General features: G+C 44.2%; 1 protein-coding gene across 2 annotated transcripts in view; it reads left to right on the plus strand.

Annotated features, from left to right (window-relative positions):
* tie1 (tyrosine kinase with immunoglobulin-like and EGF-like domains 1) overlaps window positions 1-16,258 on the plus strand; it is a 98,547-nt gene extending 82,289 nt beyond the window's left edge. For both annotated transcript variants that reach the window (XM_080195302.1, XM_080195303.1), the window contains exons 20-24: window positions 3,110-3,180; window positions 7,262-7,302; window positions 7,773-7,869; window positions 11,304-11,403; window positions 14,459-16,258. In XM_080195302.1, the coding sequence (XP_080051428.1) occupies window positions 3,110-3,180; window positions 7,262-7,302; window positions 7,773-7,869; window positions 11,304-11,403; window positions 14,459-14,530 (381 nt within the window). In that variant the 3' untranslated portion in view covers window positions 14,531-16,258. The remainder of the gene's footprint in view (window positions 1-3,109; window positions 3,181-7,261; window positions 7,303-7,772; window positions 7,870-11,303; window positions 11,404-14,458) is intronic.
* The last annotated feature ends 569 nt before the right edge of the window (window positions 16,259-16,827 follow it).

Below are 16,827 nucleotides of genomic sequence, written 5' to 3' on the forward strand. Positions count from 1 at the left end.
ACCCTCCATTCCTACCACCTTTCCATCTCTAACACCCGGCAAATTATTCACGTCCTCCTCCGTGAAGACAGAAACAAAAAAGTTATTCAAGACCTTAGCCATATCCCCATCCCCTACCACTAGCTCCCCTTTCTCATCCTCTAAAGGACCAACGTTCACCCTAGCCAGCCTCTTCCTTTTTATATATTTATAAAAACTCTTGCTATCCTTTTTTATATTAAGTGCTAGCCCAGCCTCATAGCTTCTCCTACCCTCCTTTATCAACTTCTTTGTCAATCTTTGTTGACATTTAAACCTTTCCCAATCCTCTTCTCGCCCACTGCTCTTAGCTACTCTAAATTCCTCCGCTTTTAATTTAACACTTTCCTTCACCTCCTTCGTTATCCACGGCTTATTACCTCTCTTCCTACTGTCCTTTTTAACCATCGGAATAAATTTCTGCTGAGCACCAAGAAAGATCTCCTTAAAGATCCTCCACTGCTCCTCAGCAGACCTACCTTCCAACGCACTCCCCCAGTCCACATTCGCCAATTCTTCTCTCATCCTACCATACTCCCCTCTATTCAAACAAAGGACGCGTGTCCGGGAACCCACTTTCTCCTCCTCCATCTGCACCAGAAACTCCACCATACAATGATCACTCTCTCCAAGAGGATCCTTCACCGCAAGGTCCCTAATTCTACCCGCCTCATTACATAGCACCAGATCCAAGATAGCTCGCTCCCTCGTCGGCTCCAACACACACTGTTCAAGGAAATTATCCCGGCAGCATTCCAAGAACTCCTCCTCGAGCCCACCTCGTCCAACATGGGTCGACCAATCAATATGCAGATTGAAATCTCCCATAACTACTGCCGTCCCATTCCTGCACGCCGCACTTATTTGCGTGTTAACAGCCCGCCCCACCTCCAGATCATTATTCGGGGGCCTATAGACGACACCCACCAGCGTCTTCCTCCCTTTGCTGTTCCTAATCTCCACCCACAACGATTCCACGTTCTGCTCTTTGGCTCCGATATCATCCCTTGCTACCACCTTGATACTATCCTTAATCAGCAGAGCTACGCCACCCCCTCTTTCCTCCTGCCTATCCTTCCTAAACACTTGATAGCCCTGTACATTCATCTCCCAGTCCCTGTCACCTTGCAGCCACGTCTCTGTAATGGCCACCAGATCGTATCCATTTGTGTCGATCTGCGCCACCAGCTCATCCACTTTATTCCGAATGCTTCGTGCATTCAGATAAAGCGCTTTCATCCCAGCCTTCACCTGGACCCTATTTGCCGTAACGCCACCAATTGGGACATCCTCGGCCTCTTCCCTTACCTGTACCCTATCCTTAACTTTAGACCTCGTAGCGTCACCTACCCTCGCATCCTCCCCCCCCCTAATTAGTTTAAAGCCCTTTCTACAGTCCTCTTTACTCGATTCGCCAACACTCTGGTCCCAGCACGATTCAGACCAACCCCATCCCGCCCGAACAAGTCCCACCTACCCCAATACTGGTGCCAATGCCCCATAAATTCGAACCCATTCCTCCCACACCAATCCCTGAGCCACCCATTCACTTCCTTTATCCTGTCAACCCTACGCCCGTCTGCACTCAGTTCAGGCAGTAGCCCAGAGACGACCACCTTGTCGGTTCTACTTTTTAATTCCATTCCCAGCTTCTCATACTCCCTCCCCAGATCCTCAGTCCGCACTTTGCCTACGTCGCCGGCACCCACATGTACTACAACGACCGGGTTCTCACCCTCCCACTCCAGGTTCCTCTGCAGCCCAGCTGCAACATCCTGTACCCGAGCACCAGGCAGACAACACACCCTTCTGTGCACTTTGTCATTGTGACAAAGGACAGTGTCAATACTCTTCACCCCACTATCTCCAATCACTACTACGTTCCTTTTCCCCTTCTCTTTGCCTATGTCCTGCTGCATCACTGTACCGTGTGCAGTTTGCTCACCAACCTCACCTGCCTCGTCCTCTTCCAGACTGGAAGCAAGAACCTCAAACCTGTTATGCAGATTAAGAGGCTGAGGCCTCCGCTCCTCACCCCCCTTCCTCCTCCTCCCAGCAGCCCCCTTTTGTCCCTGACCCTTAGATTTAGCCAGTCTAGGGGCACCCTCTCTCCCCCTGATGAGCCTCAGTGTCTGTAGCTCAGAGGCCAGCTCATCCACCTTGAGCTGGAGCTCCTCCAGCAACCTGCACTTACTGCAGACATGGTCACTGGGAAGGACCCTGGGGTCCGCCAGTTCCCACATCATACAGAAACCACACATCACATGCCCCTCCATTATTCACTGTAATTTTTTATGGGGAAAATTTTTTTTTTCTTGTTTCTTGCTGTAGTAGTTTTGAAAAAATTTTTTTTTCCTTGTTTTTTTTTCAAACAAACTCACCTGGCCTTTTTCCTTCCAGCCCTTTTTGATATTAAGCCCTATTAACTCACTCTGCTTCCCACTCACTCCGCTGCCCGCTCAGACGCTGCCCGCTGTCTACACCAGGCCTCCTTTTAAACCTGGCGCTGATTTAAAGCAGGCTGGTCCACAAATGCCTTTTCACCACACCCTCAGAATTCTTAAAGCAGTAAGTACAATAAATAAATGCTTTAAACAGTTCTACTAAGAGTAAAGTGCTTTAAACTTATTTTAAACAGGTTTTTAACAGGTAAAATCTTAGCTCTCTCTCTCTCAGCTCCAGCAAACAATGGAAGGCTTCACCGTGTGGCCCCTTCATAATTAAAGCAGGCTGGTCCACAAATGCCTTTTCACCACACCCTCAGAATTCTTAAAGCAGTAAATACAATAAATAAATGCTTTAAACAGTTCTACAAAGAGTAAAGTGCTTTAAACTTATTTTAAACAGGTTTTTAACAGGTAAAATCTTAGCTCTCTCTCTCTCAGCTCCAGCAAACAGTTCATCTGATCTATTTAGGGGATCTTGCTGCGTGCAAATTGGCTGCATAGTTCTAGTTCCTCAACTTCATACAAATGTTACATTTTCTCCTTATCACAAGGAATCCATTGTATTTTTGTACGTTGACCTGTAATCATTGTTCTGGAATGGACCTTATTCAGGACAGTATTTTATTTCCCTGTGAACTGTTTAGGGGCGTCTCCCTGTGCGCTGGATGGCAATCGAGTCCTTGAACTACAGCGTCTATACAACAAAAAGTGATGTGTGAGTAACCAATAATTAGAAAAGGGATTTTGGAGTAGTTCTTGTTTATGTCAATTTGATATATTATTCAACCAGTGGTCTAGCTTTGAAACCTTCTGAGGCAAAACAAGAATTAACAATCTTCTGATGGAGCTGTCTAGAGCTCAGATAGCTCAGCTGACTAGAGTGTGGTGCAGAACAGTGCCAACAGCATAGCTTCAACCTCTGTAGCAGATAAATTTTATTTATTAGTGTCACAAGTAGGCTTATATTAACACTGCAATGAAGTTACTGTGAAAATCCCCTAGTCGCCACACTCCGACGCCTGTTCAGGTACATTGAGGGAGAATTTTGCATTGCTGCTGCACCTAACCAGCACATCTTTCAGACTGTAGAAGGAAACTGGAGCACCTGGAGGAAACCCACGCAGACACAAGTAAAACGTGCAGTCCCCACACAGACAGTGACTCAAGCTGGGAATAGAACCTGAGTCCCTTGAGCTGTGAGGCAGCACTGCTAACCACTGTGCCACCGTGCCGCCCCCCAGCTAAGGTAGTTCTTGCTGTGTTGTCCCAAGGTGATGTTGGGGCACAAGCCACGATCAACAACCCTTCCCCTATGAAGAGGGAGAATAGAACCATGCTGTGCCTAAACAACAGGGTTAGACTTCCAACTTTACGTATGCAGGAAGGGGGACATTAAGCTGGTGTCCATTACACACCCTGCCCAATCTCCCTCTCTACTGAGCTAAGGAGAGAGTAAAGTCACGGGTGTGTGTATAACAGACTAATCAGAGAGCGCTTGTTTTACACTGAAATTGAAAGCAGCCCTCATGATTTCTAAGAATAAACTTTTGTTAGTGAATCATTAATTATTGAAAGGATCCATCTCCCAATTATTACTGAAGACAAAATTCCCCTCCTGCTTCTTACTTAGATCAAACTAACCAAAGTAGGCCATGGCTTTTGATGTTCTACCAATACTTTACTGCTTTGTGCATTAATAATCATAAATTTACAGATAATTCTCTGTTTATACCACAAGCAGTTCCATTTTTAAATTGAACAGAAATATTATTGAAACCAGCCCCCTGTCATTCCATACAGATGTTTATGGCAGTGGTGACTGACTTGATGCTGTCCTCCAGAGTCTTGGCACCGCTTGTAGCCAGTGTGTTACAGGCAGGGTAGGACTTCAAGCAGGACTCACAACAAGCAGTCTATTTTTACAACAAATAACATCTATTTACTCAGCAGCGTCTGCTTAAACAGTGCGCAGTTGGGGACCAGTATAAATGTTAGAATTCCCAGGTTTACCAGAGCTATAGGGAACACCACCACCAGCAAGTTCACCACCAAGCACTTGCCAACCTAACTTAGAGATATATTGCTGTTCCTTCAGTGTCGCTGGTTTAAAACCCTGGAACTCCCTCCCTACTGGAAATTGTAGTTATACCTCCACCAGATAGACCATAAAAGTTCTAAAAGGCAGCCCACCACCAGCCTCTCAAGGACAATTATGGATGGATGACAAATGTTGGCCAGCTCTTGGGACCAGTAAAAATGCAGCGGGATGGGAGAATCATGGCCCAGACATAATACTTTGCATCCCCAATCATTGAGGTAACCTTTACTTCTTACTTCTCCCACTCCCTGTACACCTTAACCTTTAGTTAGTTGGTATTTAGTTGGACTGCTATCATTGTATCCCTTTCTGCCTCTTTCAGTTAGCCACAAAACAATTCTCAATGCGCCGTTCCTCATATCCGACAGGTTTAATCTTCACAGCATAACTAGCTATTTATTTTCACGACAACAAGAAATCCCCAGAAGCCTTCACTGTCACCTGTTCCTTCATCAAGGCATCTAGTTTGCTTGTTGTCATTTCTTCAAGGACCTGTTTTATTGATGTTCAGCATCTTACTGTTACTGTTATTTGGTTGAATGATCAATTTCTTTCACCCAGGGGCAGCATTTATCTTTAGCTATGGACTCCGTGCGGTAGATACTGAAGATAGGACTGACGCACTGCAATGATTGAATGCTGATAATGCTGAGTAGGTTTGCACTCCTGGGGAGCAGTTCCTATATTTTGTTATCACTGATTCTGCAGGAAATATGACTCTGTTCGCCGATGCCCTCAGTTGGAACCGTGCGAGTAAAGATAACTTTTCTCAGGAAGCAGCTGGCGCTCATTCAACCACACAGTTTGCGCGTTCAGTGATGTGCAGCGCGAGATACTCAAAATAAAACAAAGCCTTTCCTGGATTTCTGTTGCTTCAGATCGTCTCAGTGTAGGGAACCATGGGAAGAAAGTTGCATCCCAGGTGAAATTGAGATGACAAAAGTTCTGGAAGCCTCCAAAAGCATCTCAATCCATTAGCAGCTCAAGCCTAGGCAGGGGATGAGCAAGTGACAAGCATAGAATAAAGGGAAAGTGCCACCATGAATCTTCAGGCAACTAAATCTTCAGGACACAGGTTAAAGGTGCTGGGGAGTAGGTACAGAGGAGATGTTAGGGGTAAGTTTTTCACTCAGAGGGTGGCGAGTGAGTGGAATCGGCTGCCGTCGTTGGTGGTAGAGGTGAACTCGCTGGGGTCTTTTAAAAGACTTCTGGATGAGTACATGGGATTGAGAGTTGTAGGTAGTTCTATGGCCTGGTAGGTATGGATATGATTGGCGCAACTTGTGGGCCAAAGTGTCTGTTTGTGCTGTAGCATTCTATGTTCTATGTTCTATGTAAAGGAGCCTGCAATGCGCTTGCTGCTGAAGTGGGGGTTATAGTATAAGGGTCTGGCACATATAGAGTTAACATGGTATCGAGTACAGTACCGCCCACAATGATGTAAATGAACACATGACCAGGAGTCCAGGAATCGATCTAATGTTAGACAAAGCCGCGTGGTGTACAGCTCCTAGCTTGAACACTTGAAGAAGATGTTTCCATTAGTAGGAGAGACTAGGATCCGAGGGCACATCCGAGGGAAAACCCTTTAGAACTGAGATGAGGAGGAATTTCTTCAACCAGAGGATGGTGAATCTATGGAATTCATTGCCGCAGCAGGCTGTGGAGGCCAGGTCACTGAGACAGAGATAGTTAAGTTCTTGAGTAGTAAGGGGATCAAAGATTATGGGGGGAAAGCAGGAGAATGGGGTTGAGAAAATTACCAGCCATGATTGAATGGCACAGCAGACTTGATTAGTGGGAAACTAGAGGATTGAGAAATCTTTAAAGGTCAACAGAAAGCCACAAGAAAAGCTATAAAGAAAAGTAAGTAAGATAGATTATGAGAGTAAACTGGCTCAAAATATAAGAACAGGTAGCAAAGGTTTCTACAAATATATAAAAAGTACAAGTGATGGTAAGGTAAATATTGATCCTTTAGAGGATGAGATGGGGGATTTAATAACAGGAAATGAGGAAATGGCCACAGCATTGAACGGGTATTTTTGTCGGTCTTCATGGTGAAAGACACAAATAACATGCCAAAAATTGATGACAAGAAGGTTATGGCCTAATTCTGCTCCTATATCTTATGGTCTTATGCATGTACAAAATTCTTACAGACAATAAATGCATACAGTCAACCCACTCAAGATTATAAAGACTTCATTAAGGCCCACCAAATGGTATGAATCACCTCACAACAAGGGTGCTACTACATGGTAACAATTCCTTTCTACTTCTACATGGTGCCATCTTCATAAGTCAGTATGTACAACGATTCAAACTATTCTAAGGGTGTAACACTTGTAAAAGGACTCATTCTACAAACTGTATAGCACGTCACATAGAAGACAACCATAAGGACTAAATACTCACTTTCGTCCCATAATGAGTTCAGTTACAGCTTAGAAACTGTGCATTTAGGACATCCCACTATGAGTGCCCACTGTCGAGGTAGTCGGCCCCATTGTCAATGTCCAGTTATTACTCAGAACTACCCAGGATTACTGCCCGCTCTCAGTGCCCACTTGCTGCTTGAATCTGTCAGCATGGTACCCCCCACTGTCAGCATTCAATTCTTGCACATGCTGGTCAAATTATGTTGTCTGTCAGTTGGGTTATAAATGATTCACACATGAATTTTATCTTTTTTCAGCTGGTCATTTGGAGTGTTGTTATGGGAGATTGTCAGCCTTGGTGAGTGAGATCAGCCCTGTATTTTTGTAGTGTGCTGGAGAATCGGTTTATTTTGCGTGAGTGTGAGCGGTTGCATTTATGTTTCCATGTCTCCTCTATTCTTCCTTCTGCTTACAATGTCTCTCTCTCTCACTTCTTTGCAATACCTTTGCGTTGATTTTGTTTTTTAAATGATCAGAATCTCCAGAGATGACATGGATGCCACTGTATATTTTTATTAGCTTTTTATTTAAACTGAATCAAATGCTCAAACAGCCATCTATGGTGGGTTACGAACTCACATTCTCTTCATTACTAGTCCAGAAACATCGCAACTACACAACCACCCACCTTCCCTCTTATTGTTTTCAAACTTGGTGGTAGCCTGTTTTATGGATCATGATCTTTTATCTAGGTTTCTAAATTTAAAACAGAAAGGCTGCCAAGTGCCTGTACTTATTTTGCACTAATTGATGTCTGGTCATTGTTAGGTGGGACACCGTATTGTGGAATGACATGTGCAGAACTCTATGAAAAATTACCACAGGGCTTCCGAATGGAGAAACCTCTCAACTGTGATGACGAAGTGTGAGTAATCACAAGCTAATTCTCTCAGAGATGCAGTTGTCTTACTGACTCTGCAGTCCCAATCTGTTGAGTTATACCCTGAAGACTTTTGTCTCTTTAACCTCTCTCTCTTTATTTTACATTGGTGAGGATTTCATTCCATGTGCACCACAACTTATATATTCCTTTCAAATATCTACCCTCTCCATTCAGATCAATTTCTTTTAATAGTGAAGATCATTCTTCAATCTTACAATGATCTGTAAGAATTTTTACTGTCCTCTTTTCAGATTGTTTATCTATGCATGTTTGTGTTAGGATATGTATATTTACATGTACACAAGGCTGCATGCAAAGAATGCAAAGGAAAATCCAAAGAACAACAAGGCCCTTCGGCCCTCCAAGCCTGCACTGATCATATGTTCCTAACTAGACCATCCGTTTATACCCCTCTATTCTCAGTCTGTTTATGTGGCTATCTAGATAAGTCTTAAATGATCCTAGCGTGTCTGCCTCAACCACCTTGCTTGGTAGTGCACTCCAGGCCCCCACCATCCTCTGTGTAAAAAACGACCCCGGATATTTGTATTGAACTTTGCCCCCCCTTACCTTGAACTTGTGACCATTTGTGTTTGTCATTTCTGACCTGGGAAAAAGCTTCCAACTGTTCACCCTATCTATGCCCTTCATAATTTTATAAACTTCTATTATAACTTCTATCCATCCCAATACAATACCAAACTATATACTCCTATTTCATCTGGAAATCTCATCTATCATTTCTATCATAGGGTATATGTTCTCCAATGAGGTATGTTCTCCCTTGTCTTTAAATAGGGAATTTGTCTTCAATAGGGAATTCTCACAGTTTTTATAGAATATATTTTCAACTCTGTGAATAAACAATCCACTCCTCCTCCAAAAACCAACCCTTGACCCCATCATCCTTGCAAGCGACCATCCCAATTCCAAATCCTTTTCCTCCCCAAAGTGCTTGAATATGTTACCACCATCCATTCCCATCTTTCCATAGAGCCATGGAATCCCTACTTGCAAAAACAGGCCATTCAGCCCATCAAATCTGCACTGCCTTTCCCAAAGAGCATCTCACCCAGGCCCTCCCCGCCACCTAGCGCCGTAACCCCACGCATTCCCCCAAACTACACATCTTTGGACACTAAGGGGTGATTTAACATGGCCAGTCCATCTAACCTGCGTATCTTTGGAATGTGGGAAGAAACCAGGGCACCCAGTGAAAACCCATGCAGGCATGAGGAGAATGTGCAATCTCCACACGGACAGTCACCCAAGGCCAGAACTGAACCCAGGTCCTGGCACTTTGAGGCAACGGTGCTAACCACTATGCCACCCAGGAACTTCGATCCTGCTATAGAGCAGAAGATGGCTCTTATCAAAGTCATGCATGATTGTAGCAAAGGTAAAACATCCCACCTCCTCCTTCTTGACCTGTCTACAGCCATTGACACGATCAACCTACCGTCCTCTTTCAGTGCCTCTCCGCTATCATTCAGCTGCATGGGATTGCTGTCCCCAGGTTTAATTCTCAACTGTTGAATCATAGGCAGAGAATCATATGCAATGGCTTCTCTGTTTGCTCCCACATTGGTACCTTTGCTGTCCCCTAAGAATCCATCCTTGGCCGTATTTCTCATCTACATGCTGCCCTTTAGTGATCATCCAAAGGCAGGGTTATTTTTCGCATGTACACTGATGAAACACAGCTTTATCTCACCATCACCGCTCTCAACTCTTCCACTGTTGCTAAGTTATCAGACTGCTTACCTGACACCCTGTAATGGATGAGCAGAAATTTTCTTCAGTTAAATATTAGGAAGATCGAAACCATTGTTTGCAGTACCTGCTCCAAACTTTGTTCCTTAGCTACCGAATCCATCCCGTTCCCTGGCAACAGCCCAAAATTAAGCCAATCTGTTTGCAAATTGGTCACATTTGATCCTGGGATGAGGTTCCAACCTCATATTCATGCCACCATTAAGACTGTCTATTTCCACCTCTATAACGCTGCCAGCACCACTCTGTCCCAGCTCATTAACTGCTGAAACCTCAATAATGCCTTGGTTGCCTCTAGACATGATTATTGTAATGCACTTCTTGCTGGTTTCTGACATTTTACCAAGAGTCCACCTCTATAAACTTGAAGTCATCCAAAACTCTGATGTTGCTGTGGTTCCATTCCCCTATCACCCCTGTGTTCGCTGACCCACATTGGTGCCCAGTCAAACAACATCTTAATTTTAAAATTGTCATCTTTGTTTTCAAATCCTTCCCTAGCCTGTACCCTCTCTATCTCAGTAATCCCCTTCAGCACCACTGTATTCCCAAGATATTTCCATCCTTTCTAATTCAAACCTTGTGTGCACCCCTCAATTTTAACTGCTTCAACATTGGTGGTCATGCTTTCAGTTGCCTCTGACCCAAGCTCTGGAATACCCTCCCCTACATCTCTAACTATCCCCACCACACTTTCTATTTTTTAAGACATTCCTCAAAAGCTACTCTTTTGACCAAACTTTTGGTGCTGTAACCTAATAGCTCCTTGTGTGGCTCAGAGTCATACATAGAGGCATAGCGATACACAGCACGGAAACAGGCCCTTTGGCCCAACTCGTCCATGCTGACCAGGTTTGCTAAACTGAACTAGTCCAATCTGCCTGCACTTGGCCCATATCCCTCTAAACATTTCCAATCCATGAACCTGTCCAAATGTCTTTTAAATGTTGTATTTGATTTAATTTGATTTGATATTTTTTTTTATCACATGTATTGGGATGCAGTGAAAAGTATTGTTTCTTGCGTGCTATACAGACAAAGCATATTGTACATAGAGTACATCGAGGAGAGGGAAAGGAGAGGGTGCGGAATGTAATGTTACAGTTATAGCTAGGGTGTAGAGGAAGCTAGGGCGTACCCGCCTCGGCCACCTTCTCTGGCAGCTCATCCCATATATGCATCACCCTCTGTGTGAAAAAGCTACCCCTCAAATCTCTTTTTAAATCTTTCCCCTCTCATCTTAAACCTATGCCCTCAGGTTCTCCTACCCTGGGGAAAAGACCTTGGGTATTCACCTCATCTATGCCCCTCATGACATACTTTGTTTCAGAATGCTCATGTTTTATTGCGTTAAAGATGCCATGCAAGTATAAATTGTTGTTTACTTTTGATGCCATACTCTTTCTGTTGAATCAGTCTATTTCCTACTTTTCTCACCTCCTTTTAATTCTTTCTCAAGTCATCTATCCTGCTTTTTATAAGCAGGTGAAGATTCATGATTGACTAAACAAGCAAATCTCAAGCTGACTTTCTACTGCTCTGCATGTCTTGCTGCGTCACTTTAAAATTTGATGAGAAAATCGGAAGTATTTTTATGTGCGCCGGTGTAAATGAGCATCTTTGTTTATCTGAATCCTCCTTAGCTACGAGTTCATGAGGCAATGCTGGAGGGACCGGCCCTATGAGCGACCGACCTTTGCACAGATCTCAGTGCAGCTGAACCGAATGCTCGAAGCAAGAAAGGTAACTGAGCTGAGGGAAAGTAGTGGGGATGGTGAACAGACCATGAGTTGTGCTCAGTCACAGAAAGAGCCCAAGAACAGCTGGTATTGACAACTTAGTATTCACTGTACAGCCACAGGGCACCTCTTCTGCAGCTGGTGCAGGTCCAGACTGCACAGTGTGTGCAGGTGTACAAAGCAGTGATGTGTGAAAACTTCAACTAAATAACCAGTTAGATTTTGTCCAGACTTAAGTTGAGACTTTTCTGGAATAGCCATGTTTCCCTCAAGTCTTCTTATCAGCTCTGCAGAGCTCCCTAACTGTGGGGTTCACAAAGGTCACAGCCCAGAATGTTCCCCTCACTGGGAGGCCAAGGACACTGTATTTCCTCTGTGGCAGCAGACACATTGGCCCTTGGGTGGTGGTGCCATCATGTCCTCTGGGAAAATGTCCATCAGCTTCGTCTAATGTCAAACTTTACTGGAGTTTTTGATTTGATTCATTATTGTCACATGTATTAGTATACAGTAAATAGTATTGTTTCTTGCGCACTATACAGACAAAGCATACTGTTCATAGGGGAAAAGGAAAGAAGAAGGTGCAGAATATAGTGTTGCAGTTACTGATAGGGTGAAGAGAAAGATCAACTTAATATATATCGTAGGCCCATTGTCAAAAGCACTGCTGCCTCACAGTGGCAGGGACCCGGGTTCAATTCTGATCTCGGGTAACTGTGTGTGTGGAGTTTGCACGTTCTCTCCGTGTCTGCGTGGGTTTCCTCCGGGTGCTCTGGTTTCCCCCCACAGTCTAAAGATGTGCAGCTTAGTTGGATTGGCCATGCTAAGCTGACCCTAGTGTCAGGGAATTAGCAGGGTAAATGTGTGGAGTTACAGGACTAAGGTCTGGGTGGGATTATGGTTGATACTGACTTGATGGGCCGAATGGCCTCCTTCTGTTCTGTAGAGATTCTATTTTATGAAAAGTCTGAAGGCAGCAGGGAAGAAGTTATTCTTGAGTTGGTTAGTACGTGGCCTCAGACTTTTGTATCTTTTTTCCCAATGGAAGAAGGTGGAAGAGAGAATGTCCTGGGTGCACGGGGTCCTTAATTATGCTGGCTGCTTTTCTGAGGCAATGGGAAATTTCAGAGTCAGTGGATGGGAGGCTGGTTTGCGTGATGGACTGGACTTCATTCATGATCCTTTATAGTTTCTTGCCATCTTGGTCAGAGCAGGAGCCATACCAAGCTGTGATACACCCGGAAAGGATGATTTCTATGGTGCGGGGCCAGTGTGAAGATGGACTACAAGCTTCTCTGGTGTCCACTTTACCCCATACTCCAGAAAATTGAGCAAACTACTGACCTTTGAGGAGAGGTCGTTGCCAGTCTCCATCTCCCCCCACCTCCAAACACAACACCCACTGCCTCCAGAGCAAGTAGCGACCTCACCTTACCATTGGCATAGTTACCTGGCAAGCACTAAGAAATGTTATGGGCCTCTGTGTGTATGTGTCTTGGTGCCTGTTATGAAGCTAACAATATTTTTTCTATACCAATGTTTTTGATGTAGAATAGTTCAATTTTCACTTTGTCTCTTAGCCAAAAGCTGATGAGACAGATCACAGGTGGGTCCAATAAACCAAAGCGTTAAGTCCATGTCTCCTGAATTGGAAAGTATTGACCGTAATGGTTCAATTCTATGCTTTCTTAATTCACAAGTATATTATCGTAACTCCAGGAATCAGCTGTAAGGGAACAGTGCTTTATTGCACAAAACAAAGGGAAACCACAAGTCTGTGGTGAACATAAATGGGCCTCAACCGTGGCAATATCATAATGGACCCACTCAAGGTCCTGCTTTATACAGGAATGGGTATACAACTTGGTAAGATAATTACTTGGTAAGGGAGCTTGTGTTCTGTGAATCCTACAGGGAAGTCAATCAGTGATTTCCCCATGCAAGTCCTGAGGGGTTATCACATATATATTTAGAGGGGATAGAGGGTAGTATGGTGGAATAGGACAGTCAGATCTGGAATCTGGGTATCAATTTCATACAAACTGTCGTGATGTGGTCGGTGTAGTAATGTTCCTATGCGAAACAAAATTGGCAACTCAGACCCTATCCCCGAGTGATTGTAAAAGTGCAAAAAATGCCTCTTGCTTTGGCCACATTTGTCTCAAGATCAGCAATCCTATTGTAAAAAGGCAATGATTTGTGGGGAATAGAAATGTTACAGTTATTTAGTACTACTTTTCTGCTTGATGTAGGGTTTACCCTCTGGCTGATGCATTGGCGACACAGAATGAGAAATTGTTTCTATCACTATAAGCATCTTGCAGCAAAAAATAGAATAAAAAGCTCCCTTATCGAGGCTGTAAGTTAACCCAGTGAGAAGCTGAGGGACAGGTTTGGCTGAGTTGTACAAAGCTCAAAAATCCTGATACGGGCTGACCTGGCTATTTTTAACTGGGGAGTTGGTAGGGATACCATTCTCAGCGGCTGTCAGGTATTTTGGGCAATGCTAACTAAAGGCTGCAGCAATGAATGTCAATTGTTCATAGAATCCCTGTAGTGCGGAAAGGGGCCATTTGGCCCATCGAATCTGCACTGGCTCTCCGACAGAACATCCCACCCAGGTCCCATCTGCGTAACCCCACATACTTATCCCACTAATCCCCCTAACCTACACATCTTTGGACACTAAGGGACAATTTAGCATGTCTAATCCACCTAACCTAGGACAGTGGGAGGAAACCAGAGTGCCCAGAGGAAACCCACGCAGACACGGAGAGAATGTGCAAACTCCACACAATCGCTCAAGGCTGGAATCAAACTCAGGTCCTGACACTGTGAGGCAGCAGTGCTAGCCACTGTACCACAGTGCTGCCCCAGGTCAGCCCTGGCTATAATGCCTTCTATGCCCAGACAATCCACCTTTGTCCACTGCCACTTGGTGCTAGAAAGTGGTCATTGACCACGGCATCATAACCAGCTAGATGTCAGTACTTTGAGGAGGCAGGGGAAGATAAATATACCATTAGTTAGTGTTTGAACTTGTTCATTTCTTCCCACAGGCTTACGTGAACACAGCTTTATTTGAAAACTTCACTTATGCTGGAATAGATGCCACAGCAGAAGAAGTTTGAAATACAGGCCACCCCTGGGCCCATGCAAATAGAAGCACTACCTGAGGTCATATAGTTCCAGCTAGTGATGCTCACAGACTGATCCACTGTGGGCAGTCCCTGTTCAAAGAGACATCAAACAGCTTGAAGTTGACTGCATGCTCCATGAGCCAACAGCCTAGAGTAATGTATGAAAAGAGATGATTTCTGCATGATGATAAAAAATCATTGTGAGTTTAAGACCTGTCCCTTAGCCCCATGACTGGAGTGGATGACTGTGTCTCATCTAAGTAATGGAATGGGGATCTTTGCACTAACTGAAGTTTTGGATCAAAGCTGCCTGCCCAGCTTCACCTGTGGAAATGGTGTATTTACGTCCCAAGAATGCAACATTTCTCAAGCCAAATCTAAGAGCTGGACTCCCTGCCACGTTGCAGTAGGAACATGAGGACTGAGTGAAATAATACAACAGGAGCAATGGAGTCGGTCAATTGAATGTGTGCAGTTTGAACATTGCTTTCATTATAATTGGTATTTTGCAGTACATGTATACACACTCAAAACATTCACAAAGTATCTCTTTCTGTATACATACTATATAAGCACAAATGCTAAGCACATTGTGTCTATGTGTATATATGCATAAAGTACAAATAACAACTGTAGCAATTAACTATTGTGGATCAGACCATTGACTTCTGGGGCATATGTTGAAAGCAGTGGGCTTCGAAGACAGGTAACTGGCTGACAGGATCTGTGACACTATCGTAGAATCCCTATAGTGCAGGAGGGGGTCATCTAGCCCATCACGTCTGTGCACCAACTCTGTGAAAGTACATCCCACTCTATCCCATAATCCCATGCATTTACTATGGCTAACCCAACTAAACTTACACATCTTGGGACAGTAAGGGGCAATTTAGCACGGCCAACCTGCACATATTTGGAGTGTGGGAGGAAACTGGAGCACCTGGAGAAAACCCAACAGATGGGGAGAATGTGCAAACAGACAGTCACCCAAGGATGGAATTTAACCCGTGTCCCTGACGCAATGAGGCAGCAGTGCTAACCACTGTGCCACCGTGCGACACTAGGCACATGACTCCGTGTCCACAAGAATCTGAATGCCACAGAATGTGCCAGGGAATTTGAGAAGGATTTTTCTTTTCTTTATTCTTTCAAGTGGGCATCACTCGCAAGGCCAGCATTTGTTGACCATCTCTAATTGCCCTTGAACGGAGTGGCTTGGTAGGCTATTTCAGAGGGCAGTTGAGAGTCAACTACATTACTGTGGATCTGGAGTCACAAGTAGGCCAGACCAGGTAAGGACAGCAGATTTCCTCCCCAGAAGAGGATCAGTGAACCAGATGGGTTTTATGACAATCAACAATAATATTGTGCACCATCACTAGTTTCACATTCCAGATTAGTTAATTGAATCTAAATCCCAACAGTTGCCGTGTGGGATTTGTACCCATATCCCCAGAGCATTATCCTGGCCTCTGGATTATTAGTACCTGACTATCTCCCCTGTGATTCACTGAATCCCAAATAGTCAAATTTTAGAGCGTCTTAGTCCGTCCGATTAATGTTGGGCTTTCGAGCTGGTGTAGATATTTATTTTCAGTGGCCTAAGGCTTCTCAAAGTTAGGGCTATAACCCAACCACGTGCACCTCAGTTTTACTTGTAAACAGAATTTATTTTCCTGATGTTCTATGATTCTGTGTTCAATAAATGCATTTACGTGATCATCTGAATTTCAATGGGTGAAAATCCTGAAATAAATAGTTTCAAGCTTATAGGATGAAGCACTACAGTGCTGGCAAATGATAGCACAAAGCTGCATAATATCATCAGGTTAACTTGTGTCGGGAATAAAGAAGGGCACAGGGGAAAATGCTAAGGTGTAAGTCTAAATCAAAGAGATAGAACATACATAATGGGCTGAATGGTCTTCTGTATTGTAAGATTCTATAGACTGGATTTTAATATGCAGAAGTACTGGAAGTGGATGGGAGGGTGGGGGTATAGGGGTGTAAATGCAACACAATACCTGGGAGGTGCATTTGATCATTTTTTTAACACTTATTAGCAACTGATTTCCAGGTTTCTCATCACATTGCTGATGTGATGACAACTCGTACGTTACAATCTGAATCTCAAACATTCAAACTGAAGCAGAAGAGGGAAGAGAGGAGAGAGGGAAAGGTGTTGCCAAGAAAGGTGGAAAGTCATAGCTTTTGCCTGAGCGGCTCGGTGGCACAGTGGTTAGCACTGCTGCCTCACAGTACCAGGGACCTGGGTTTGATTCCCAGCT

This window comes from Carcharhinus amblyrhynchos, chromosome 9 (assembly GCF_965287045.1).
Source record: "Carcharhinus amblyrhynchos chromosome 9, sCarAmb.v2.hapA, whole genome shotgun sequence".
In the NCBI taxonomy this organism is placed as follows: Eukaryota; Metazoa; Chordata; class Chondrichthyes; order Carcharhiniformes; family Carcharhinidae; genus Carcharhinus; species Carcharhinus amblyrhynchos.